Source organism: Malaclemys terrapin, chromosome 5 (genome assembly GCF_027887155.1).
Source record: "Malaclemys terrapin pileata isolate rMalTer1 chromosome 5, rMalTer1.hap1, whole genome shotgun sequence".
NCBI classification, from domain to species: Eukaryota; Metazoa; Chordata; order Testudines; family Emydidae; genus Malaclemys; species Malaclemys terrapin.
In genome coordinates this window covers 51,802,913-51,830,728 of record NC_071509.1, presented here as the reverse complement: position 1 = coordinate 51,830,728, position 27,816 = coordinate 51,802,913, and the positions used below count along the sequence as shown (strand labels likewise).

The 27,816-nt window shown below is 40.8% G+C and overlaps 1 protein-coding gene across 1 annotated transcript in view; it reads left to right on the top strand.

Annotated features, from left to right (window-relative positions):
- The window catches only part of SCFD2 (sec1 family domain containing 2), a 296,694-nt gene that overhangs the window by 26,327 nt on the left and 242,551 nt on the right, over positions 1–27,816 (top strand). Inside the window, exon 3 of the mRNA XM_054029852.1 lies at positions 19,234–19,361. Within this exon, the coding sequence (XP_053885827.1) occupies positions 19,234–19,361 (128 nt within the window). The remainder of the gene's footprint in view (positions 1–19,233; positions 19,362–27,816) is intronic.

Genomic DNA, 27,816 nt, shown 5'->3' with positions numbered 1-27,816 from the left:
AAACATTATACAAAATAAATAAATGAGTACAATAATATATGTGCGGGGGGAGGGGGAAGAGTGCTTTACTGTTGGCATACACTACTTCTTCAAGCTGGTCCAATGTGTATTATGCTGTGGAGTGCACCTGTGCTCCATGCACCTCAGACTGGAAAATTCTTGCAAGCAGTGTCAGTTAGTCTGTGCCTGCACACCTGCTCTCCTCAGGCTCTGCACTGAGGGCATAAGGGGAGGGGTGGACCATCCACTGCTCCTGTTCTGTCTTACTGCCACACAGCCTGCGTTGGAATCTCCAGTGTCCAGGTCATCTGCTTTCTCTTCAGCCTTCACACCTGTAAATATTTCAAAATTTTATCTTTAAGTACCGTGTTAATAGTTTTAGTGTATAGTTAGTGGTTAGTTAGATTTTTCACCTTGGGGAACCCCTCTGGTTCATGATATGGGAATTAGATTATGCCCAGAACATCGGGCTTCAAAAACCATGTCTCCTTCCCTTACACCTTCTCAGTCAGTGCTGCTTATACTGCTTTGGGGAAGTGCGTATTTCTAGCAGGTGCAGTATCTGTCGCTTGTTCCCTAGCTGGACTCGACAGGCACAGGAATTCCTCCTGAAAAAGCACCTCATGGAAAAGCTAACAGGCTTCAGTCAGAGCCAGGTTCTGTGTGATCTAATAGGGAGTCATACAATCTCTGCCCTCCAAGAGAGCCACCAGAGCTTCCTCCTGACCCAACAGAAGAGGAAGAATATGTGCTGGATCTGCCAATACCAACAAAGGTGTTTACAAAGGTGTTTACATGTACTAGCCTTCACTTTAGAATGTTGAACTATATAATGCTGTTGACTAAATACAATTTTCTAAAGTACTCAAAATTCCAAAAATTTAAGAACAAGCTACCTCAGAGGACAGGGCTCAATTTCAGGCCCTTATCAATGAAGGCATGTTGGTGGCTAGAACTTCATTGCAGTCTGCAGCTGATGCAGCTGACACTGTATTGAGGTTGGTGGCAATGCCATCAGCATTCGGGAGTTGTGAACCACCGTTGATGCTGTTTCCACCCAATCATCCCATATCCTTTCGTGGCTGTCTACTCTTTTCTCACAACTGGATTGCAATAACAATGGGCAAGTTGGTGTTGGATATAATCCATTCTGGTTATTCCATCAAGTTCCTCTCCCTATTCCCTCAAAAAAACCCTTCCACATTCCACTTCCAGGACCATTCTCACAAGAAGATCCTTCTCCAGGAGGTGGAATCTGTCCTCCAATGGGAAGCGATAGAGTGATTGCCTCTTCAACATCAAGGAAAAGGGTTCTATACAAAATGTTTTCTAGTTCCCAAGAAGAAGTGAGGGTGGAGGCTTATTCTTCACCTGTGACAATTCAACTTTTTTTTCCATAAATTAAAATTCTGTATGGTTACACTGTCATTGATATAATACAATCCCAGGAAAAGAGCATATGGTTCACATCTCTCAATATGAAAGATACATACTTTCACATGGACATTCACCCTGCTCACAGAAAATTCCTCAGATTTATGGTGGATCTCAACCACGGTCAATACAGGGTGCATCCATTTGGCTTAGCAACTGCAGCCAGGTTCTTCACCAAAGTGTTTCTAATAGTAGCAGCAGAATTCATATGGAGCAGCTTCACCATCTTCCTGTATTTAGACGGCTGGCTTCTCATGGGCAGGACATTCTTAGAAGCCCTTCCACTGTTGTTTCATCTTGTATCATCCCTAGGAGTCTGTGGGTATGTCTACGCTGCAATTAAAACCCTCAGCTGACTCAGGCTTGGACTGCAGTCAGAGCTCTGGAACCCTCCCACTTCACAAGATCCTAGATCCTGGCTCCAGCCCAAGCCGAACGTCTACTCTGTAATTAAATGGCCCCTTAACCTGAGTCCTCAGAAGCCTGATTCAGTTGACACAGGCCAGCAATGGCCATTTAATTGCAGTGTAGACATACCCTGTTTGAACATGGAAAAGTCTACCTCATTGGATGGAAATCACACCTAGAAAGTTCTTGTTCTGAAGCGGTGCAAACCATTCTCAATAATAACAGAAAGGTCTTCACCAGAAAATGTTACCTAGTCAAATGGAAACATTTCTCTGGGCCCTGCAAAATTACGTATCTCCAAAACAGTGGATATACCAACTATTTTAGATTGTTTTCTTACTCTCAAGAGGACAGGTCTTTCCCTTAGTTCTGTAGAGGTTCACCTAGCAGCAATCAGCATCTGTCACCCACTATCAGACAGTCACTCGATCTTTACTTACCCAGTAACAGCCTGCTTCTTAAAAGGTCTGATCAGAACTTTTCTGCCAGTAAAGAAACCAACCCCCCATTGCGAACCTTAGCTTAGTGCTTTCAGCACTCACTAAGTCACCCTTTGAACCACGAGCTACATGTTCCATGTCCCTCTTGTCAGTGAAGAATGCCTTCCTCATTACTATCACCTCAGCCAGACAAGTAGGTGGACGCAATATTCCATAAGGGCAAAGTCTCGCTTTGCCTACACCTGAAATTCGTGCCTAAGATAGTTTCGGAATTTCACGTAAACCAGTCAAGTCACTTACCTGTGTTTTTTCCAGAGCCCTGTACCTCTAGTGAAGAGAGGAGACTTCATTTCCTCGACATGTGATGAGCATTGACGTTCTATCTGCAAAGAAAAAAACCGATCCGAATGTTGCCTAGGTTTTTCATTGCTGTGGCAGAACAAGGCTGAGGTCAGACTATCACATCTTAGAGGATCTTTAAGTGGATCTCTGGCTGTATCCTATACTGTTATCAGTTGACACAGCTTCCTCCCTGACATGGGGGGAGGGCTCACTTTCTAAGGGCAGACATGGCTTCAGTGGCCTTGTTTCAAGAGCTAACCCTGCTTGATATTTCCAGGGCAGCTACTTGGAGTTCCAGCCACACATTCTTGAGACGTTAAGCCTTAGTTCAAGACTCCCTGCAGATGCATCCTTTGGGGCAGCGGTTTTACAAGTGGCTATACTATCTGCATCCTTGCACCCTCCTCCTCTCTGAGTATTGCTTGTCAGTCACCCAGAGTGGAATAGATAGACATTGGAACCAGCACTCAAAGAAAAAAGGGAAGTTACTTACCTTTGTAACTGGAGTTCTTTAAGATGTATGTACCCTATCTGTGTTCCACTACCCGTCGTCCTTCCTCTCTGTTTTGGATCTTGGCTAGATTTGCAATAGAGAAGGAACTGAAGAAGCCGTCAGTCCCCCACACCCTTTTACCCTCTGTATAGAGTACGAGGAGAGCAGGGGCAAGGCACGGACCAACTGACACTGCTTGCAACAATTTTCCAGTCTCAAGTGCATGCATGCGTACCCCACACTGGAATATACATAGGGACCACACATCTCAAAGAACTCCAGTTACAAAGGTAAATAACTTCCCTCTTTAAAAGACTCAAGATGAAATCCTGGCTCCGTAGAAGTCATTGGCAAAACTTCCGTTGACTTCAGTGGAGCCAGGATTTCACCCTCAGTGCAGTTATCTTTAAGTACATCTTATGAAACTCAATATTTTTTCTTAGCTCCTAAGAAAATAATTTCCCCTTTATCATGCCTAATTCTTTTAAGGTTAAGTACATTGTATGTTTTAACGTACATGCTTCTCCATACATGTAAATTTTCACCATTAAGCGGTGCATGGTAGTTTATTACAAAATTAACTCCTTCAAAACATGATGTAATAAAACAGTTAAAAAATGTGGTATAAATTACTTTAAACTTCAAATTCTCTTATGGTGGCTGGCACTTCCCAGTGTGTATAGGTTCTCTGAATATGCAGCTAAAGGTAATGCAAACAGACCAGCCAAGAGGAAAGATGCTATTCTCTAGTCAAATGATGAAAGTTTGTCTGATTACCTTCATTCATGTACTCTCTTGGTATATGAAGAACAAGATTCTTACAGCAAATTACTACTACAGGTCAGCTTGAAAATTTTGCTTGTTTATTCTTAACCAGCATACACTTGTAAATACTTCATTTTGTTTGGGGAGAGTCGCAGTGCAGACCTATTTGTAGTGTGTATTATCTGCTAAATGCTATGAATATGTTTTTAAAGTAAATGATCTGTACTGGATCTTTAAGAATTCAGATTCTTGGTTTGTCTTTCCAATGCTTTCTGGAACAGAAAGCTACAATATTAGCTGGATCTTTTGTCTTGTTAAAGAATACTTGGAATAATATTTACTAATAATGAAGCTTGTGAACCTCAGGCTGGTAACAAATATATAAGATTTTGTTTGGGGAAATTTGTAGCTGTTCTTTTGTGTTTAAAAAAAATGTATAGGTACTATTTACTCCTTGCACATAACTACTGCCTTAAGTTTCTTTTCTTAATCGGGTGAGAATGAGTGTGTGTATCTTGAATAGAACTGGCACCATTGGTGAGAGGAAGTAGTGGGTCTTCTGAGTGATTTTTCCTGTTTGGTTTATGAGTGTGGTGTTTTGAAAAATATTGTAGCACAAAATACCTTGCAAACTTCATAACACACTTTAGCTGACAGATTGTCTCTCCCCCCCCCTCCCCCCTCCAAAAAACAACCCTTCTTCCATCATCAATTAACTGAATAAAACAATATTCGTATTAGTTGATCTCAAACCTCCAAACCCTGGTCACCACTAGAATTTGGAAGAACTCCAGAAATGTTACAGCCTTGGGTTATTCACAGCTGTTTCCAATCGAAAAGCCACTGTCTCCACCACACCATGCCCCTGGAAATGTATGTCTAAACCAGTTAATCCATTTGTACCAAAAAACTTATTATCTTAAAGAAATTGAGGCATATTTCTTCTTTTTTGGCCACACTGCTGCTGAAGGAAGAGGAGCTAAAATGCAAGGTCCTCCTTAAAGTCCTTCATCAAACTGATAAACGGGTGTGAGTCAGCTTTTTACAGATCTGTTAGTTATCTTCCTGGAAATAAGATTTATTGCATTTTTCTCAGTATAAGCTCTCTTTGCCACTATGGATATTTAAACGGGAATTAAACTACACTAACCAATAGAGCCAGCATGTTAGTTTAATTTTCAAATGATATTCTCATTTGATATATAATGAATATAACCAAATCAAATAATGTTACATTTATATAATGCCTTTAATATAAAAGGATATCAAAACATTCTAGAAATTAGAACTTCACAAAGACCATTTGCCCAACAATGAAAGGCAACTGACTTTGGCAATTCCTAATTATCTAATAAGTCTCTTCCGTAGCTCATAGAAGCCAATGTTGGAAAAAATCTATGAGATCATCTGCATTAATTCACTCCCTGCCAATTCAAGAACGATCCTTTACTGTGCATTCACTAAAGTATTTCCCAGTCTAGTTTTAAAAGACTCAAGCAAAAGATGCTTCCACCATTTCTATTAAGAGACATTGCACAGTCTAATAGACCTCATTTTTAGGAAACTTTCTGGATATTCAGCCTGAATTTTCTTTTTCTTTAATTTTATTCTATAACACATTGGCTGAAGATTCAGAACTATCGGACTTTCCACTGTAATCAAAGTCATCTTATAAAAGGCTTCTACTTTCAGATACATTTTCATTTTAAAAAATGGGACTAGAGGGCTCTTTCACTGCTAATACCCATATTCATGCTTTGCTTATGTTAAACCATTTAATTTTTTCATACAAAATCTGTTGCTGTTTTTTCTGATGTGCTCCTATTTTATTTTGATTAAAAACAAATTTGTGATTTCTTCTGCTGACTCTTACCTTCAATCTTCTACCATGTGATTATTGCTTAAACATTGCTTTTCACGCTGTAGAAAAATGCACATTTAAGAAAAATGTTTCACATGGTTCAGACACAGAAAAGTTATGTATGTTTTAACAGAGGCAAGAGCACTTTCGGTGACTTTCAGTGAATTGATAGACTTATCAATCAAGTTATGCTAACAATAGGCTAATTGGATAACTTGATCTTGATGTGACACAGTCTTCCTTGAGTAAATGCAGAAAGTGGGTGAGGGGCAAGTCTGTTCATACATCCCATGTAAAGGCTGAAGCTATCAGCCTGTCACTAGTTCTTTATCTGTGGACTTTTGGCACATAAATCAAAGAATAACCTCAAAGTTTTGAGACTGTGCCAAAATACACAGGCACAGTTGAGTCTAGAGCAGATTACACCAACCAACTGGCTTGAGGGTTTGGAATGACTGGAAAATAAGCTTAATTTATTCAAGAAAACGTATATATTCTTTAATGGATATCTGATTTTTTTTTCACATATCCCATTTGCATGTGGTGATTTTAGAAAAATCCATGCATTGGGGGCGTTTAAACACAGTAAATCCAAATGAAGATAAAGTCCTATACTGTAATTCTATGATTGTGAGACAGATGTTGTTAATAAGTGTTACATGTTGTAGTTAATAGCTCAAGTGAGCCTCTAGCTATTAACTCTTCCTGTAATTGACAAGGTGAATCAGCATGAGTGGACTTTTCCCTCATGTTAAAAGTTCAGCCAACTAACATGAGCCATTTTAGTGGTTTTAAAAAGTTGTCTTTGATTATTTTAGAAATAGCCCCATTAGTATTACAAACTCTGGATTAGCCATTATGTTAGTTCGGGAATTAAATGTTTTGTTCTTATTTTTAGTTTCTTTAGGAGAAATCACTGCCATGCACTCAGTTAAATAAATTCTAGTTAATTGTACTGTATCTAGCAAAGTGTACAATTTGTCCTTTCGGTGCATATACAGTAATGCCAGGGATTTATTTTTGAAAAACAAAATCTAAATCACTTGGGGAAAAGTGTTAATGTTTTTAGATTTTGTTTTTCAAAAATAAATCCCTGGCATTACTGTATATGCACCGAAAGGACAAATTGTACACTTTTCTAGATACAATACAATTAACTAGAATTTATTTAACTGAGTGCATGGCAGTGATTTCTCCTAAAGAAACTAAAAATAAGAACAAAACATTTTAACACATATATATGAGAGCCACATTGTCACTTTCATAAAAATGAAATAAAAGAGTGCAGCTAAGTCAGGGCCAAATTGTGACCTGGATAATGCAGTGACTCAGGCCCCCCATTACACTCCTGTGCCAACCACCAGCATTATGGCTGTCTGCATGATAAGGCAAGTGGGTTCTGCAGAGTTGATATGTTCCCATATCATGCACTTGGGAGGATCAGAACCTTGCATATGTGCTAGCCAGTTTAACTGGAATATATACTACACTAGATTTAGATTCATCACAGTTACTACTCCCTGAAGCAGCAAAGGAACTAGGAGGGAGATTGTGACTCTCAGTGTACTGGCCCTTGATCAGGGCTTGTAGTCAAACTGTATAGCTCCTGTTACAGTCTTGGGCCTTACCAGAGTTCATCAGGGTTCAAATGACACATTGTTGATAATAGCAGATAGTTACAGCAAGAAAAATCTAACAATCACATTATTATTTTTTGAACTGCTTAGCAATTAATGTGGAAGTTGCTTCCTCCTTTTTAAAATAAACTTGGGAATTAATGCATTGTTTCTGTGAAAGATACTCTGACTATCTGCTCATTTTCTCAGCAATCACTTGGTCTTGGGCAGCAATGAAGAATTAATGAAGCTCTAATTTAATCCATACTGACTTTTTTTTTCTTTTTGCAAAAATATACACAATTACCTGACGTTCATAGACGTCAAGTTCTGCTGACTTGGAAACCACAGAATCTGTATAATATGTCTAATGGTCCTTCCATTTTTAAATATAAAAGAAATGATTAAAAATGTGGTAAATGGTTACATTTAGTTTATTGAAATGTAATTGTGTGAGCTAATTAGGGCAGGAATGCTGTACAGTTACTGACTCCCAACGGTTCAGATGTTTTCTCACTTATGCAAACCTCTATACTCCATCTGTTGCCTTCAGGATGCCAGGACCAGACATGAGTGCCACTTGCTTGCCATTCCTCCCAACCATGTTTCACTCGTAAAAAAAAAAAAAGTAAAAACTTCCCCTTCTTCAACTTCAGTAACAAGAGCTCCGATGGGGAAGCAAGGGTCACAGGTACTATCTCCTAATTTAGTTTTAAAAGAGCTCTCCGAGGAGCTGGTTGGACTGTTACTGCTGGTTTTCCAATATGTCCTGGAACAGTGAGGAGGTTCCAGAGGACTGGAAGAAAGCTAATGTGCCAACACTTAAAAAGGGTAAATGGGTTGATCTGGGTAATTATAGGCCTGTCAGCTTAATGTCGATACTGAGCAAAATTGATGAAACTGCTGATAAAGAATGGATTAATAAAGGTTTAAAGGAGGTTAATATAATTAATACCAGTCAGCCTGGGTTTATGGAGAATAGATCCTGTCAAACTAACTTGATAACTATTTTTGATGAGACTACAAGTTTGGTTGATAAAAGATCATGGTGTTCATGTAATGTAATATACTTGGTCTTCTGTTAGGCACTTGACTTGGTACCACACAACATTTTGATTAAGAAACTAGAAGTATATAAAATAAACATGGCACACATTCAATGGATTTAAAAACTGGCTAAATGATAGGTCTCAAAATGCAATTGTAAATGGGGATTCATCACTGAGCAGGTGTGTTTATAGTGGGATAGCACAAGGGTTGGTTCTTAGCTGTATGCTATTTAACATTTTATTAATGACCTGGAAGAAAACAATCATCACTGCCAGAGTTTGCAGCTGACACAAAGATAGGAGGGTTGGTAAATAAAGATGAGGACAGGTCACTGATACAGAGCGCTCAGGATTGCTTGGTAAGCTGGGTGCAAGCAAACTATGTGTTTCACTACAGCCAAATGAAAAGTCATACATCTAGGAACAAAGAATGTAAGACATATTTATAGGCTAGGGCAATCTATCCTGGGAAGTAGTGATTCTAAAAAGGATGTAGGTGTTATGGTGTATAAACAGTGGAACATTCAGAAGGAGTAGGAAGATTACATTACCGCTGTGTTAGACACTAGGGCAACTGCTGCTGGAATATTGTGTCCAGTTCTGGTGTCCACACTTGAAGGATGTTGATAATTTGGAGAGGGTTGAGCGAAGAGCCACAAGGATGATTAAAGGATTGGAAAACATGCTGTAACAGGGCAGGCTCTACTTTCTGTTTAACAGTTCTTTGAGTTTTATTTATATTACCTCCACCAAACCACAATCATTATCCCGTGCATCAATTCTGTCTGCAGTTTTCTTTGGTCCACCCTTTCTCCAGGAAGGGAAAGAAAGAGATCTCACCACCCTGAGATCTTACTTCCTCTGGCCTCTACAACCTCCCCTCTTGCCCCTGCATTTTCTTCCAGTGCTTTTTAACTACCCTCTCAGGTAACAGATAATTAGCTTTGTAGTTCATCAGACCCCAATCCGATCTAGGGGTACTAATTAATGCTGAAGTGATCCGAGGGCTTGGTCAGTTCCTGGCTCTCAGTACTCGGTCACATAAGCCTTATATCACATAAGCCTTATATCACTCCTTGGGTCTATCACTAGACCCAAGGAGCTCAATCTATTTAGTTTGTCAAAAAGAATCTTTAGGAGTGACTTGATCACAATCTGTAAGTATCTGCATGGAGGACAAAATTTGGTAATAGAGGGCTCTTCAATCTAGTTTACAAACGTATAAGATTCAATGGCTAGAAGAGGATGCTAGTCAAATTTAGGCTAAAAGTAAGGTGAAACAATGGGGGTAATGAACCATTGAAACAATTTACCAAGGATTGTGATGGATTTGCCATCAATGCAAATTTTGAAGTCAAGAGTGGATGCTTTTCTATAAGATATACTGTAGTCCAAATAGGAATTAATTTAGGGAAGCCTTATGTCTATGTTCTGCTGGAGAGCAAACCAGAGGCACTAGATGATCACAATGGTCCTGTCTGGTCCTTCATAATCTAAGAACAGGGAAAAATTCTCTTTCAAAGAGGAGAGGAATTTAATAAAAAAAAAAAGTAAAATATGTAAGTTGACATGCAGGCCAATCCTTTCTAAGCAGGGGTAATCAGGATGAAGGAGAGTATGTTTCAGTACAATACCTTCTGTATGTGCCCCTTGTTTCCTTGTCTAATTACATATCAGCTTCTGAGTTCATGTTGCTACTTCAAACGTGAGGAGCCCTCAACTTAGAGGATAACAATAGCATCCTCTGGCCTGAAGTATAAAAATTGCAGCTTAACTTCTGTTACAAACCACCCTGTTTTCATGGATACAGTGTCACATCCAAGAGTTTTCTGATTTAAACAAAACTTGTTTACATGTAAAATTACGCTGGATAGGTAATCAAAAATGTAGAATACAGAATGATGTTTTCCACTTCTCATTTCTATGAAATGTATGAAGCCCTTTACGAAAGAAAAAGGAATCTGCAGTAACTTGGGTGTCAGTAAAAAAAAAAAATCTATTCTACAAGGATCAAATGGCATTGCTCTTACTGAGAAGTCTTGTTATATATGGCTATCTTTCTTAACCTTAATGATTAATGTGATGTTACATACTTGTTGTGTGTACAACTTTTTAAAAAGCACAAATGTGGAATTGTAGCATATCAGCGATAGCTGGTGGTTGTACTGGTTTATTAGGTAGCGAGACCACATGGTAAAAATAAGAGACAAGTCTTAAAAATGTCTGTGGTGAAATCCCTGACAAAACACTGATAGATGTCAGAGGGGGCCAAGATTTCAACCCTGAGTTCTATTCCTTGCTTTTGTCAGGCTCTCTTCCTGGCCTTGGGCAAGTTGCTTAACTTCTGTGCCTCCCATTTTCCTCTGCTTAAAATATGTGTTGTAATCCTTAAGGGTTGTTGTGAAAGTTAATATTTTTAAAGTGATTTAGGGTTCCTTGAATGTAAGGTTCTATGAGTGTAAAGAATTGTGTTAATTTTAAGAATACAGTATTAAAACTTCATGGTTATATTTTGTTTTGCTTTTGTAATAAAAAATTAAAGGTAAAATCCATTGTAGCCACAGGTAAGTGCATTGTGAATATTGTGGTTCACAAAATGCCTCAGATAATATATGCAGATATGTAAAGCAGCAGAAGATGGCAGGAAATAGGGAAAGAGGAGCTGGGGAAGAGAACTTCATTTAAGTCAGTAGTTACAGAAGTGTAAAATCAGTGTCTCTGTGATCAGAATAAACTATCTGGGGTGAGAGTACAGGAACCAAAGATGAAAAAGGAGGAGGGGAAGAGCACTGTAGGAGGGAATAGGAAGACAGTGAACTGAGAGGGACTTCCTCTTCCATTCTTTGCTTTGAATAATAGTGGCAAATAAGGTGATCCTATCTCTGTTTTTCATTTAGTTTGGGATTCTAAAACACAAAGTAGTAAATTTGTCCGAGTTATAAAGAGGACAGGCAGCAAAGAAAGACCCTTCTTCATGTTGTTCTAATCTGTTTACTATTGTACTCATTACATGTTTACTCACTGGAGAAATTATGGAGCTAATATTTTTTAAAATTGAAACCATTCCCTAGAGCTGCAATAGATGGTTTGGGGGGGGGGGGGGGGGGGGGGAACTGCAGAAGAGTACATCTCAACATTTTTGTGTTACTCTTTAAATCAATCAGCCACTAGCACTTGCTGCAATATGATGCACAATGCAAAAACAGGCTATTTTTCAACGTTTTTGGCTATTGAGACTCAGAGTTGTTCTCTGTTTAAATTATTTTAATAACTAGCTTGTCCTAACACTAGCACACTAGGTCACGGTAACAAAAAGTGATGTGACCTACTAAAATATATGTGAGTAAATTGGTCTCGTGCCATGAATAAACAATACATATTAGCAATTTCATTCTGAAAGATCAGGTATTGGTGACCCATGGGATATGTTTTGTTTTTTTCTCCCTCCACTCACTCCATTTTTCTACTTTGCACTTCATTGAGTCATTCCCATGATTCACTACTCAACAACCTTCTTATAAATGAAAACAGACACACATTTTATCTTATGATTAGCATTTCCTGTTAGTTTCTAGCAAACTCCAGTTGACATTTATTGCATGCCATAACTATTTTAAATGCTTTATCCAGATTGAAGTAGCACTGGTGAAAGACAGGATTTACTCTTGGTGCCAGGCTATTCACTGATAGAACATCCTTAATCTATAAAAGTCTAGTTTAAAATCTTGAGGAGCCTTTTGACACAGATTGGTAAAGCTATGCATTCTAGGTGGAGTCCACTTTCCCAGGACGATGCCAGTTTGCTGGTATATCTATGGATTTTACAGTTGTAAGAGAACACTGTAAAAATGTAGTCTTTCATTTTATGCAAAGTTGCCCGAGGGGCAATGCCCCTTATAGTTTTATGTATGGCTGAAGGGATAGTGTTTTGAGAGAGAGAAAATTCTTTGGCTGGTCATATAATTTTTAAAAACTGGTACAGTTTTGCTCTGTGCACATATGCCTCTGCTAGCTTTCCTGGTTAACTGCGTCATTAGTTTTTCAGCCATAAAGCACAGCACATAACTGTTCATCAGGAAAGCAGTACAGCATACTCCAGTTTCCAGTAACAAACATTACAGTTGCCTTTTTTTTTTTTTTTTTTTTTTTTTTTTTGGTCCTTAAAATTTTCTAATTACAAAGGCCCAGATCCTGAGAGTTTATTAGGCTCCTAACTTCTATTGATTTCACTGGAAGTAAGGAACCTAAATACCTTTGTGGATCTGGGCCAAAATCTCCCAAATCTGCTCAGTTTCGTCCCTGTCCCTCAAAGTTTTTACTATTGGATGCTGTTGTTTGTTTTGTTCCCTGTTTGGATATCAGGTAATATTTTAATCTTTCTTTAAGGGGGGAGAAAGAATACACTGCTTACCCTTAGAAATTTGCCAATTTTACCGTAAATAACTAAATTAATTTACCCCAGTATTCGCAGTATACTCTCTCTATAGGGAAATATAGGGCCTACTGCAAATACTTGGATTTCTTTTATTTAGCATCTCTAGATATGTAAACTGAATTATCCTATTGGCTATCCAAAACATTCAGAGGTATTAGTTGAAACCAGTAGATTGGGTTGGCCAGCCCAGAGAACTGGAATGGAAAAGACTCTGCCTTCCTGGTCTTGCTTTTCGTTTCACACAGTTTGAAATCACTGATGATATCTCTTTGAGGTTTGACTGTTTCAACATGCTCTGCCGTGTAAGTCCAGCGTTAGTGGGAATTGAGTCAGCTGACCTGTGTCAGGGAACTCTGGGCTTGAGTGTCTACAATGCATTTTAACCCTAGGTTAAAAATTTTCTAATGTGTGCTTGAACCTAGGGCTCTGGTGTCCACACTGCAGTGCACAGACCCAACTCAAAGTAAACATATCCCAAAGTGCCATGCAAAGTGCCTCCCATCCCCCAACATCAGGGGGGGCCCAGGAGCAAGGGACAGAGAGTGGAGCGGAACCAAGCAGCTGCTCTGTAGGGATGGGGAGCGGCTGGGGTGTTGGGAGTCATCCCTCCCACAGCTGTATTGAGCTGGGAGCTCTGCTGCCTCCTTTCCTGCAGGGCAGCCGCTTGGTCCCACCCTCTTTGGGCTGTGTGCACTGTGAGGACAGTGAGTGGGAGCCAGCTCTAAAACTTCCCTGCAGTGAGGTACCAGGGCTGCTGATGCAGGAGGCTGCAGGGAAGTTTTGGGGCTGGCTCCCACTCACCGGCCTGACAGTTCACGCAGCCCCATGGAAAGCAGGTGGGTCCCAAGCGTAAGGGTCAGAGAGCAGAGTGGGAACCAAGCACCACCCTGCAGGGAGGGGGAGTGGCAGGGCTCCCGGCTCAGCACACCCAGGGGAGGGATGACCACCCCCTCCTCCAACATCCCGACATCTGGAAGCCTCCTTCGACCTTCAGCTCTGTTCCCTGCTTGGGGCAAACTCCGCACAGCAGTGAGGAGGAGCTGGAGCAGGAAGGGATAGCATGCTCGGTCAGGCAGTAATGGTACTTGGACACTGGGCTGGCTGCCTGCAGCCCTGCTCCTTTGCTGCCAGGCATTCTGGGATACATTTGGAGGACTTTCAGGACCCAAGTCAAGCTGGGGCTGCTTGCATACAGGAAAGCAATAGAGCCTGGGACCTTTGGTCCCAGCTTATCATGGGCTTGAACTCTCCAGCCCTGCAGGGTCCTGGGACCTTGGGTGTGAGCCCTAGGTTAGCACATTTGTAGTGCGGTCATAAGTGAGGTTTGGCTTGAGCCTGGGCTCAGATCCAGGCTTGTACCCATAGTGTCCATGTTTGTTCACTATCAGGGCATGCTGCGCGACTTATCTGCTTACTCAGGCTTTTCAGGAAGGAGTGACATGAGGAATTGGTGATTGCAGGTTGTGGAGTATTATTGATGAGGCATTCTGAATTGTTAAGTGGATTATTTTTGAGAGCATTGGCCTTGAGCAATCAAGTATTTGCATTATGGATTCTTATTTCATTTTTTGTATTTTAAAATATTTGTATACAGAGACCTAGAGCTTGGGTATTTGTTTCTTGGTACATCTGCAGAAAGAAAAATAATATCTGTGGTATCTCTACTGTTATTTACCCTTCTTGCTCTTTTTCCTTCTCAAGTAACCAGTATTTTGTCTGGAAATACTCATTATAATTTGCGCAAAGCTCCAGGCACATGGGAATATGGCAGGCCCCAGTCAGCTCTAAGACTTCACCACACTTGTCTTTTTTTGCTGTTTTAGCACATTAAAACAACCCTCAGTCCCGCAACATAAGCCAGCAAGAGTAAAGAAAACCCGCTGGGTCAAAAGCTATGAGAAATAGCTGAAAAAGACAGAGCTTTGTTTTAGTACATCAGTCTGGCTCAGCCATAAGTCTGGGTGTGGTTTTTTGTTTTTAAAAAAATCTGTTATTATCTAAGTAATAATATCTAGCTCAGAGTAGGCAATCTATGGCACGTGTGCCAAAGGCGTCATGTGAGCTGATTTTCAGTGGAACTCACACTGTTGGGTCTTGGCCACCGGTCCGGGGGGCTCTGCATTTTAATTTAATTTTAAATGAAGCTTCTTAAAGCATTTTATAAACCTTATTTACTTTACATACAACAATAGTTTAGTTATATATTATAGACTTAGAGAAAGAGACCTTCTAAAAACGTTAAAATGTATTAATGGCACGCAGAACCTTAAATTAGAGTGAATAAATGAAGACTCGGCACACCACTTCTGAAAGGTTACCGACCCCTGATCTAGTTCTTATACAGCACTTTTCAGCAGTAGATCTCAAAGCGCTTTACAAAAGGAGGTCATTATAATTATCCCCATATTTCAAATGAGTAAATTGAGACACAGAGAGGAGATGTGACTGGCCCAAGGTCACATAACAGGATAGTGCCTGAGCTGGGAATAGACCCAGGGATCGGCAGCGTGTCCGTACACGAACACAAGTGTCCATGGTAAAAATGTTGAGGTCCGTGGGGGCGCTCACCATCCCTGCTGTTGCTGGCAGAGACGCGGCCAGGCGGCTCTGCAGGCACGCTGCCTCCGTCCCCCTTCCCCGAGCTCTGACTCCATGGCTATCAACCCATTGGCTGGAAACCGTGGCCAATGGGAGTTGTGGGAAATGGGGCAGCACGCAGAGTCACCTGGCCGTGCCTCCCCGTAGGGGGGACATGCTGCTGCTTTCGGGAGCTGCTTGAGGTAAGCGCCGCCTGGAGCATGCACCCCTGACCCCCTCCCATGCCCTCAACTTCAGCCTTGCTCCTCCTGCTGCCCTCTGAACCCGTTGGTCCCAGCCTGGAGCAGCCTCCTGCCCCCCCAAGTCCCTCAGCCCCACCACCCCAGCTGTAGCCCTCACCCCCCCCCCCCAACCTCCTGCTCCAGCCCGGAGCCCCCTCCATGAACCCCTCATTTCTGACCCCACCCCAGAACCCACACCCAGAGCCCGTACATCCCTTCCCACACACCAACCCTTGCCTCAGCCTGGAGCCCCCTCCGCCAATGTCAGTCACTAAGTCCGGTAATTTTGTCAAGTGTCCATTGCGCAACATGGTGGTGCTGACCCCTGAATAGAACCCAGGACTCCTGAGTTCTAATCCTGTGTTCTATCCACTAGACCACACTGCCTATGAAGGTCGACAGAGAGTGAGGGAAAAGCATATAATATACAAGTAGAACATAGTAGTTTATATATATATATATATATATATATTATTGGTGGGTTTTCTAAATTTGATTATTTATGTTTAAATATAATATACTTTAGGCCCAGGGGTGGGAGAGAAGGAAAGACAGCTGTTCTGCCAAGTCTCACAATTTTGTCAGGAGCACTGCTACATGTAGTGCTTTTCTTAAAGCCCCAGCTCCTGGAGGCATGTGTGTGAAAATCTCAGGTTACTATTTTTTTTTTTTTTTTAAATGAAAGGTTTTAGCCTCGTGGTTGTGGAGAAAAGCAGGAAAACGTAAACTCTGAAGTCTCAAAAACCAGAAGGCCAAAAAGACAGTCAAAATGTATTATTTTCTTTAAAAAATCCATGATCTTAAGGCAATTTCCTGATATTCTGAGCCAGTTTCGTGATATTTGCGAACTTGGGGTTCATAATAGACAGTCTGACAGGGATTAGCTAAAGGAATAAAAACAAAGAAAGGGAGGTAAGAGGATGGGGGACAAAGAATGGAAGAGCATGGGAGAGGGTGCTCCAGTGAAGAGACTGTGAGGATGGGGATTATTGGAGCAAATAGTCAATCAGCAGAGAGGAAAGAATGTTCAGAATAAAAATTGTGTAAAACCATCTGATGATGTACACTCTAGATGGGCCCATAGATAACTGAGGCATAAGGGAGAAACAGAAATGAGAAAAAGCAGTGGCAGGGAGTGGGGTGGGGGACAGTGAGAAAACATTCAGAGGAGGGGAGGGAGAGAGATGAGAGCCAACCAGGGCTTTTCCTTCCCCCTCACCCTCCAAGCACCATTGTAAATGATCGCTGCGGAAGATTCCCATCATGCTATGTGTTGGGGACCCAGTTACAGCATGGTTTCATTTGATAGTGTGATGGGGATACAGCTAAGTTCCAGACAAAGTCTTGAGCAAATCATGTCCAAGGCTTTACCATGGTTTGGGAAGTTGGTTAGGATCCCATGTATGCTACAGAGTGTACAAATGTTGTAACTAGAACAAGGGATAACTATGTAGTAATCCAGGGGCAGCAACCTTTCAGAAGTGGTGTGCCGAGTCTTCATTTATTCACTCTAATTTAAGGTTTCACGTGCCAGTAATACATTTTAACGTTTTTAGAAGGTCTCTTTCTATAAGTCTATATATAACTAAACTATTGTTGTATGTAAAGAAAATAAGGTTTTTAAAATGTTTAAGAAGCTTCATTTAAAATTAAATTAAAATGCAGAGCCCCTGGACCGGTGGCCAGGACCTGGGCAGCGTGAGTGCCACTGAAAATCAGCTCGCATGCCGCCTTCGGCACATGTGCCATAGGTTGCCTACCCCTGTAGTAACCTAACCCTCAGACACAGTTTAAAATGATAGTGTAGACATGCCCTATATGAGTGGTCTGAATAGGGTCAGGTAGTTACATTTTCGTGTGATGATGATAACTAGAAAGGGATTTAAGCACTAAACCCAAACAATCCAATAATCATAACTGTAAAGTAACACAGCAGTGCATTAATTCAAGGAAGCTGCATTGAAGCATACGGTTACTCTTGGAACCTCTGCTTTGTCTTGAATTCTAGTCCTTGAATCAAAAAGTACTCCATTTTGTGTTACAAGAGATCAAAGTCTGGTGCTGGGCTGGCCATCATGACAGTGCACTCAGACCACCCTTGCGAGTGGAGTGACTTATATTGCTTGTGGCTGCATCACAAGTGGGCTGGGTGGTCTCTGGAAGGAGCTGTCCCCCCAGGCCTCATTGGCCTGAGAGAGATGTAATAAGTGTCCTAGAAATTAGAAATGAAGAGACTCTTTAGGTCATCTAGTCAGTTCCTCTGCTGATGCAGGATCGTGCTGTACAGGGTTTTTTTTTTTTTTAGTGCTTTATCAAGGCTAATTTTTAAATGTCTCAAGTGATGGGTCTCCTGCCATTTCCCTGGGGAGACTATTCCCCAATTTACTCCAATCTCTCTCTGCTATTTAGCTTGGATTGTCTTTCTCAGAGCACGTTAATGGGATAAAATGCTTGCTCTCTCATTCACACACACAAAATATACACTCCCTCCCCCCCACCCTGGTTAGCTGAGGGAGGTGTTTAATTTCCTTCCCATCCTCCACTATTCCACATGCCCCCTGCCAAATCCAAATAGAGGTTATGGGGTTCTTGGGCTACTAATAGAGGGGCTTGGAAAGCACTCTCACCTGCACTGGAGGATGATATGCTGGACTTAACATAACCAGACCGTATCAGTGGAGAGAGCACAACACAGGTATCAACTCAATTATGAGTATTTCATAAAAAAAACTATTATTTCTGGCATACGGTAAACTTGTGGTAAGGGTCTCTAGAGGAAATTTAGGAGGAAAAAATCTCCTGAGAGAAAACAGATGGAAACTTTTTAAAAAAACAAACAAGCAAAAAAATCAACCCAGTCAATCAAATGTGCGCGGACTTAGCTTAAGGCAAGTTTGTTCCAGAGAAAACACTGGAGCCATTCATTATATAAAATACAGTATCTGGGGTGAGAGAGAATACTGATGAGGAAATGAATGCAGATGAGCCAAATAAAATACTAAGTGTCTTTTATTAAAAGCTAACTGTAAATAATTTTAACGTTCTGTAGATACCAAAAACATAAGGACCGTTAAGCTTCATTGCATATTGTTCATTTCTTATATGTAAGTATGAGGACAATAAACAAAGCCCCGAGATACGGTGCCCATTGTATCAAATCAGCACACCAGCTCCCAAATTTTAAGAATGTTTGCACCAAGATCCAGACCCAAACTTTGGAGTTGGAGCCTATCTGTACTTCAGTTGCAGTATTTGAAAAACCTCAGAGCATTGTTGATATTCCCAAAGTGAACAATAGTGGTTACATCTGGGCTGTCTTGTTTATTTTAGCTTATGTTAATATCTGTGAAAATGTGGATGTGTGACTTGTAATGCAAGTTTGTAACAAGCCAATATGAGCTTTTAATATAGAATCACAGTAACCATTTTTAAAAGTTAATCTTTAGTCTGTATACTGTCCACCTCATAGAAGTTACTGCGTATGAACACACATTTTAAAATGTAAATGTTGCCTTAAACTTATTTCATTATGCACCAGGTGTTTAGTGTAACTCTCTTGTTTTTTTTACAGTGATCCAGCTGCCAAAGCACTCTGGGAGTCCTTAATGAATCTCAGACAAAAGGAAGCTGTGATGGAAGTTAGGAGACACCTAGTGGAGGCTGCAAGCAGAGAAAACTTGCCCATTAAGATGAGCATGGGTAAGTATTATAATATGACCCTTCACCCGGTGGCTATAATGTGGAATATTTCAGCATCCATACTCCCTTCAGTCCCAAGCATTTAAAGCAGTGGTGCCCAAACTTTTCCTCTCGTGCCCCGCCTTAACATTAATGGCATGTGTCCATGCCCTCCCTGGGCTGGGAGTGGAACCGGCAGCCTGGGGGCTGGGAGCTGTGGCCTGGGAACCGGAGCCTGGCGGTCTAGGGCCAGGAGTGGAGCTGGGGCTGCAGCTGTGGCCAGGGCTGGAGCTGGGGGTGGGTCCAGAGCAGAGTTGCGTGCAGAGTAGGGCTGGGTGGTGTTCCTTCTCTGCCCTCCTGCGCGGGCTGGCCTGCAACCCGCTCCGCCCTCCCAGACGTTTCTCCACACCCGCCCCCAGAGGAGCATGTCCCATGGTTTGGAGACCACTGATTTAAAGCTTTTACATTATTCTCTAAATTCTTATCCCATCATAGTCAGTTGGCCTCTGGTGAACTTTGAGGCTGCATGAGAACAATCTGTGCTTAAGCATGATGCAGTTGTGTTTTTGGAGCTTGGTAGTAAAAAAACAAACAAACTTTTTTTTTTTTTTTAAAGATTCAAAAGCCTATAAAGTGGTAGAGTTACGTGGAGGATGATAAATACACTGATGCAAGTGTTTAGTGTTACTTCTTGCCTTTATACTATGAAGTATGACAGTTTGGGGCATGTTTACAGAGAGTAGTCTGCTGAGCTTCTGTTCTCGACAAGCAGACAGTCTAGCTAGTAGCGGAACTGTTGAAATCTGTGCTGATCTTTTTTTTTTTTTTTTTTTAAACTGAGTTTTTTGTGAAGCAAGGCCACCTCACAAAAAGCTGAAAACAATATTTAATAAGTTTTTAGAGTCAGAGTCTTTAGAAATATGCTAGCTGTGGGAAATAAAGGTTTTACAGCTTTTTGGGTACGTTATTCTAATTGGACAAAAACAAACAAAAATACATTGAAATGCAAGAAGTTAATGGTAGACTTACATATTTAAACAAGTCATGAAATACAAAAATAAAGGAAGATTCTTGTAATAGTATTAACTCACTCATTTTACCTATTATATATTATTTATGCACCTGATCTACTTAAAGTATAGATTAATAGACTAGTAATCAGAAATACTACATTTATATTGAGAGGCAATGTTAATATGCAAATATTAACTTTTTCATTTCATGTGTAATTTATTTTTAAATTACAGCCTTAACATTTTACTAACATACTTAGTTGTGTTTGCTTCTTGTTTGTTTTTGTTCTAAAGAAAAGAAAATGAGATTAGGGAAAAATAGAACAGGCGAAGACAGCAAATGGAGGAGACTGACAAAGGCCTTTTCCAGTTCTTGGAGAGGTTGAGGAGCAACTAGAGATTCTTTACACACACCCCATTCATTCTGAACACATGGACATATTTTAAGGATGTTAAAGAAAACCTTCATGTCTTGAGGACTTCCTTAAAGATCCTGAAGCTATGTAGGAGAAGCACCATTGGTAGCCATCTTACCTTTCTGTGGGAAGGGGGGGGAGAGGGAGTGAAGGGGAGGCAAGGCTGGCTCCAGGCACCAGCCCACCAAGCTTGTGCTTGGAGCGGCACCTGGAGGGGGGCGGTGTGGCGCGGCGGCTCCAGCCGCCGGGGAGAGCGGAGCCGCACTGGGCTCGCCGCCCTCCCCCCGGTGCCCTGGCCGGTCGGGGAGAGCGGCCCGCGGCTGGGCTTGGCGCCCTCCCCTGCCGCGCTGAGGCGGCGGGGGGGGGGGGGGGGGGCAGCAGGAGGCTTTTTTGCCTTGGGCGGCAAAAAAGCCAGAGCTGGCCCTGAAGGGAGGAAAGGCACTGGAATCTCCGCCCTATCTCCAGCCTGCCTAGGTGGGAAGGGGTTGGAACCTAGGTGGGGAGTTGGGGGGAACAGCTCCAGTGCAGAGAATAAGAGAAGATATTATCAGATCCTAGATCAAGGAGGTGAAGAGCTATGACAGTCCCAAAATCTTCTCTGAGACTGGAGGGAAAGCACAGAATGAATGAAATATCTCAGGGTGTCTCAATACATTAGACAGTGAGACTATAAAGTATTAGACCTGTGTCTTTGCATGGCTCCATGCCGTTGCTGGGTGTTTCAGTTATATAGGACTCTCCTGTTGTGTGTACCTAGCAGTGACACTTTTTTCTAATGTCTGATCACTTCATTGTTTATTTTCATATTTTCCAAAATGTTTATACTGGACAGTGTCTAAGGATGGATGTGATTTTTTTTTTTCTTTTGATCTGACTAGAAGTTAAAACTTTGCACTGTCATAGTTTGGGCTCTGCAGATATTGGTATATTTCAGTGGATAGTGCACTGTCTTCTGTTGCTTAGGAGTAGCACCTCGGTCTCTCCAATATTTAGAGAGAATGTTTTGAGGACTTTTAGACCCTTCCTCATATTAAATATCATAGGCATCATTTTCCAACATGAACAAAATCTCTAACACTTTTACTAAAGTCAGCTGTCACAAGGTAAAAACTCTTTTTATGCTTGACATAAGAAGTGAAATGCATTTGGAAGCAAAACTTTAAATTCCAGTTGGTATTTCTGAGACCTCCTGTTGTGGGCAGCTGGCTGAAAAACTGCATCATGTTTGACACTGGCAGCATGAGGGTCCTGTCTCAGAGATTATAAACCATATTCTATCCTCCTGTAATATGTGTAGAGAAAGTAAAAAAACTTCTGCTTCTTTCAGTGTACTAAAATATCCTTAACCACTCACGGCACTAAATCAAATCACTCTCTTGCCTTCCTTGGTGTGTGCGTGTTTGTGTGGTGCATGTTTTTCCCAAATACTAAGGCAAATACTAAGGACCAGCTTTTTCCTTTCTTTGATTGGTCTGATGTAATGGGAGCAGAGCACTTGTCATAGGAGCACAGCTTATTCAGTGTGATACCTGTGTATCCTGCAGAGTGCTCAGCACCTCTGCGGGGTGTTGGGAGGCGAGTGCGAGAGCTTATGAAACCAGCTGTGGAAGAAGAAAAGTTGTCATTGTAACTGTTCTCCTTACATCTGCTGTCAGCTCCATTCCCTCCACTCTTCAAGCTGCAAGGATGAACAGAGGGAGAGAATTCTGCAAAGCTGCCAGGAGAGATAGAGAGGGAACAGGTGCTCCTTGCCCTTCCAGCAGCCAAGAGGGGGTTGTGAGTAAGACAGAAGTCTGATCTCACCACTTGGGCACTGTCTTTGAACCTCACTGGCGCTGGGATCTGTTTCCGTGGTCAGCCTTCACTAGTGTGTAACTTTGAGTTCCATTTTAATATTTAAACCCAAATAACGTTTTAAGCATTAACACACTCAATGAATGGTAAAGATGAAGATTGGTTAGAAGAATCCCAGGAAGCAGCAGCACCATTTGAAGGCTATATACAAATCACCATTCATAAATAAATATGGAATTGTATTCATGCCTTATTAACCACTAAATATCTTCCTATTAGCTGTCAGGCGAACCTCTTCTTGCTAACCTTTCTGTGTTGAACACCTACTACTTACCAATTCCCTGACATTGGGGCGCCTTAGGCATTGGTAGGCCTCAATTCCTGCTATGCTCTGTCTGTGGCACCCAATAGTCTAATCTGTGGGCCGTAATACTTTGGTCTAATTTCAGTTGTTTGGTTTATTGAGCAAGTGCTGGGTGGTGGTGGTGTCTGGTTACATACAGGAGGTCAGACTAGATAATTTAGTGGTCCCTTCTGGCCTTAAACTCTGTGACTCTAAGTATTGGAGAACTTTGGAAACTACTTTTCAGTTACATACGGCCCCTGTGCTGCCGGTGTCCCAAATGACATCATATTTCAGCAGAATGTTCACCAGCTGCAGGAGACTCATTACTGTCCCTGTAAGCTTTCATTTAAAAATTCATGGTGACTTTTACCTTCTGAACTCTCAAGACTGGACTGAGCAAAATGGCTGGTGCCTTCTTATTAAGGGCTTGACTATGGGTCCATTACAAATCCCTAATTGTAGGGAATTATGACTCACCTGTACAAACTGCCCCCAGGCTTCTGCTGAGTGAATTACAGTGGTTTGTTAGTTGAAAGGAGTGGAGGGGTAGGTTAAATCTCCCCTCTGAACTCATCCATTTTAACAGGATTTTAGTCTGTAGGGACTAATGCTTTAGAGAAGTGGTGGGAAACAACTTTGAGGACATAATGCTGAGCTGAGTAGGAAAGGTGTGGAGTGTTGCTCTAAGGATCTTTTTGGCTGTGTAACATTATTGCTGGCACAACTATCATCAGATTTGATGAGAGAGCTTCTGGAACAGCTGGAGGCTGTTGTGAGAGGCCTGGATGTCAAGGAAAGTGCAGCAGGATGGGGAGAGCAGCACTGGCAGAATTTTCTGGAAGCTCAGAAATAAATACAATTCCAAGGTGGCAAGATCTCCCTGATGTCTACTCAGGAGGAATTTTGCTGAGAGTGTGCTGTTTTCCCCTCTGAATTCTTCAGTTAGTTTGTGCTGTGGTTTCCAGGTGAAGATAAGAGTTCTGTGGAGTGTGTACCATTTTCAGATGAGTTTTTCCCCTCCAAAGACGTCAAAAGGAAAATTGGCCTCTTTAAGCTGCTAGTAACAGCAACATGGTCAAAGACAGATGTGATGCCATAATTTTACAATCTCAGTGTGAGATTCCTGTCCAGCTGACTTGCTAGAAAACACTTCAGAAGTGTTTATCAAACATACTGATGCTTCAAAGTAGCATCTGGATGAACTTCAGATAATTTTGTTAAAGGAAAACTTGAGGGCCTGGGGAACCATCTCACAGAACTAGACAAAAAACTAGACTAAACTCGAAAGCCTACTAGAGGCCAAAAGTATGAGTTGGCCTCCCTTCTCCATAGGGGAGCCAAATGTGATTTTTTTAGGAACTGCTAGATTAGGGGAAAGGGATTTCCTTTTATCCACATGACTTTGCGTCTCAATTAAGAGCATATTTGAATTCCTAAGATTCAGATCTGAGATGAGACTTGAAGGAGGCAGACTAAATTCTAGGTACTATTTTACATTGGGACCATTGTATTATTTTTGAATTTTTATGCTATATTTAGATTATTTATCATGGCTTTAGAGAGACAAGATGGGTGAGGTAATATCTAATATTGCGCCAACTTCTGTTGGTGAGAGAGACAAGTTTTCGAACTTACACAACAATGCTTCGCCATTTAATACTAAAATTTAATCTTAAATTATTTTACAATCCATATGCAAAAATAGTTATTTGGTTTTTGAAGATTTAATTTGCTGTGGTGTTCAGTAATATTTTTTTGCCATTTGTATTTCTTGTTGTGAATTACTTGTTCATTGTGAGTACTATTTATTGCAATACACTCAATATTGAGAGTGTTTCAAAGGGTGGAACCAAAGCCATGGGGTCGAGATTATTGTTGTAGCAATAGATCAGAGGTTTGTGGGAGTTGCTCTTTCCTTTTGATTGGATGTATTTCCCAGAGCAGCCCCACCTAGTCTGTAAACTCCAGGTGCAACTCTGGACTTTTTGTTTTGGTTGGTTGGTCTGTTTTTGTTAGAGTTCCATAAATATTTGAGAACCATTTATATCAAGATACTTGGAATACTATGATACTTTATTATTTAAAATAGTAAATGAAAATGAAATAGCTCCATCCTGCCTCTCAAACAACTGTATATGTACAGTAGTAGGTGAGTACTGTTAGGCTATGTCTACGCTACAAATTACTTCGGTATAACTTACTTCCATGCCCCTGAGCAACGTAAGTCATACTGATCTAAGCGCTGGTGTGAACAGCGCTATGTCCGCAGGAGAGCTTCTCCCGCTGACATAGCTACCGCCTCTTGCGGAGGCAGGAGTTATTAAGCTGATGAGAGAGCTCTGTCCTGTCAGCTTAGAGCATCTTCACTAGAAGTGCTTCAATGGCACAGCTGCATCGGTGCAGCTGCACCACTGTAGCTGCTCTAGAGTAGAAATAACCTTAAATACCAAGAGAAGATAAATATTTGTTCAGTGCAATTCTGATTTGCCAGTGTGTAGATGACTTAGTCATTGTTTCTATATTTTGGTGCATTAGACACATTGTAGCTTTTATAGAAAATCATTCAGTTAAATTAAACAGTTAAAAGATAGTCTGTTTTCAACAAACCTTTTGCTGAGACCATTTTGGAGGTACAGTTATTTAAAGACCTTTGTGATATCCAAGGAGAATGAAGTCAGTTAGGAATGGATGTCTGATGCGACTTGCTTTTGCTTAATTAAAATCAAATTGTTTTTAAGAGATTCTGAGGGTATTATTCATGATCAATAACTTAGGTGCAGCTGGATTTTATGAGTTCCATTCTGGAGTTAGGGAACCACTTAAACCAGAGGAGAAATGTTGCTGCTTTTTCAACTTTAGTAGAAGTGCTGCTGCTTGTCCAGTCCTGACTTCTTCTCTGACTCCATTGCTAATCTTGTGTATCTCTTAGTGATCCTCTGAATGTGATGGTCCCTGATTCTGTTGTTGAAAACTGTGCTATTAACATATTACTTGGCAGTAATAGAAACCTTACTACAAATATCTTTCTGTTGTCTCAAAAACAGACTTGTTTGGCAGTTTTAACAGAGGATGGTAAATATAGGTTGAGTCTGAATCCCTTTATTATGTTCCCTTATTGACATTGTGAATGATCAAAGTTGAAACACCAGTACGCTAACAGAAACAAAGTGCTCTCTGCTGTTACTTTAGTCCTCATTAATGGGAAGAAAGCCTTCTCGGTTTCTTCCTATTAAAGTATACAAAATGCAACTTGAAAGTCTTCGTCTTTAATTTTTTAAAGATCCCAGGAGAGACCTAAACTAACTACTTAGCCCAGCATCAGGCTTTGTAAAAGATGGTGGGGGTAAGAACACTGTAACTCCCTAGAATAGTGTTGTAACTCCCTGAGTAAAGTTTGAACTGAAATTCCAAACTTTGGGTAGGAGTGGGACGTGCCTGGAGATTTGGCCTGGCCTTAGGGAACAAGAAAGAATAGCCTGTAAGTTAATTTAGAGAAGGTTAGGGATGGGTATTAGCCTGGAGGATTTTTTTCCTATGGAAAATTGATCTGGAATGCTGTTTATAGAGAGAATACTAACAACTTTTCCGTATGCTGGGGTAATGCAGTATCTGAAACCTGAAGTAGATATAGAATAGGAAGCAGACATTTTTAAAAAAAAGCACTTGCATGATATTATAAATAACAATTCATTTATTGATGTGCTCTTTCTAGAGACAGCATCAGTCCAAAGGTATTAAAGACTCAATACTATCAAGTGGAGGGATCAAATAAACTTCAGGAATATCTATAATACTTTTCACAAAAATTACCTGATTACTGTATGATAGCATTGCAACCCTATTGCAAATTATTCTTGTGAAGGGGAATTCTGGTTGCTTGGCTCCCTTCTGCCTAAAATCTAAACCTTAACAGTGTTGACCTAGCTTTGCATGCAATATATAACTGTTCATAAATACACTGCTACTTGTCTGTTGTATTTCTTAGCATCAGCATTTATATTTAGCCTGTGTGGCCTTGTGCTAATTCGGCCCACAACAGTACCTTCTTTGGCACTGTTCTAGAGTGAGTATGGCAGCCTTCTCTATGCATGTGGCTGGTACACAGGCTGTCGCTAGCACCTTTCCTTGTTTTCCCTTAAGATGGCAGGGACACAACTATATTTAGGGTCAAATTGTTCCTTTCTGTGTTAAAAACAATTGAAGTGGACTCTGGGGCAAGAAATCTCCAAAAGGCTCCCTTTGCAAAAGTCCCTTTTGGAAGAGATTTACGAAAGATACTATGTTCTTTGAGAATGTCAGTACATACATGGAATCGTAGTCATAATCTCCTGCCATTTGAAGTTAGTGATTATATAAATATAAATAGTGCTTCCTTCCCGATCCAAGATACATATGGAAATAGAATTTAGAGTGCCTCAGCCTTAATAATTCATTTCCCCAATCGCTGGTAGATTTTGTCTATGTCTTCCTCTAAAGGCCTTTCCACACAAAGCTTCTATATTTTTCAGTTGACCTTCCTTTTTTATCTTTTTCTTCTGGTAGCCTTTGAACGTAAGACTCCCTATATATTTCTTCATTAATGGTTTTCTTGTATAGCCAAATATGTATGGTCACACACACTTTCTTAGACATATGTTCATAAACCTGTAAATGTGCGGTTCTCCAGAGTAGCTCATATGTATAAGGCAAAGCACAGCTCATTTCTTCAGTAAAGGTCAGTTTAAAGTTGAAGTGCTTACTTTAAAGATTTGTAGAGAATTGAAAGTCAAAAGTATAGGAAGCAAAATGATCAAGTATTTTTTTAATCTGTTCTTTGTGTACAATTTGTGAGACTCACTTGGAGCTTAAAATACTAATCTTGGTCTTTTTTTCCTACTTAAAATGCCCCCATTTTTTGTTTGTAATTT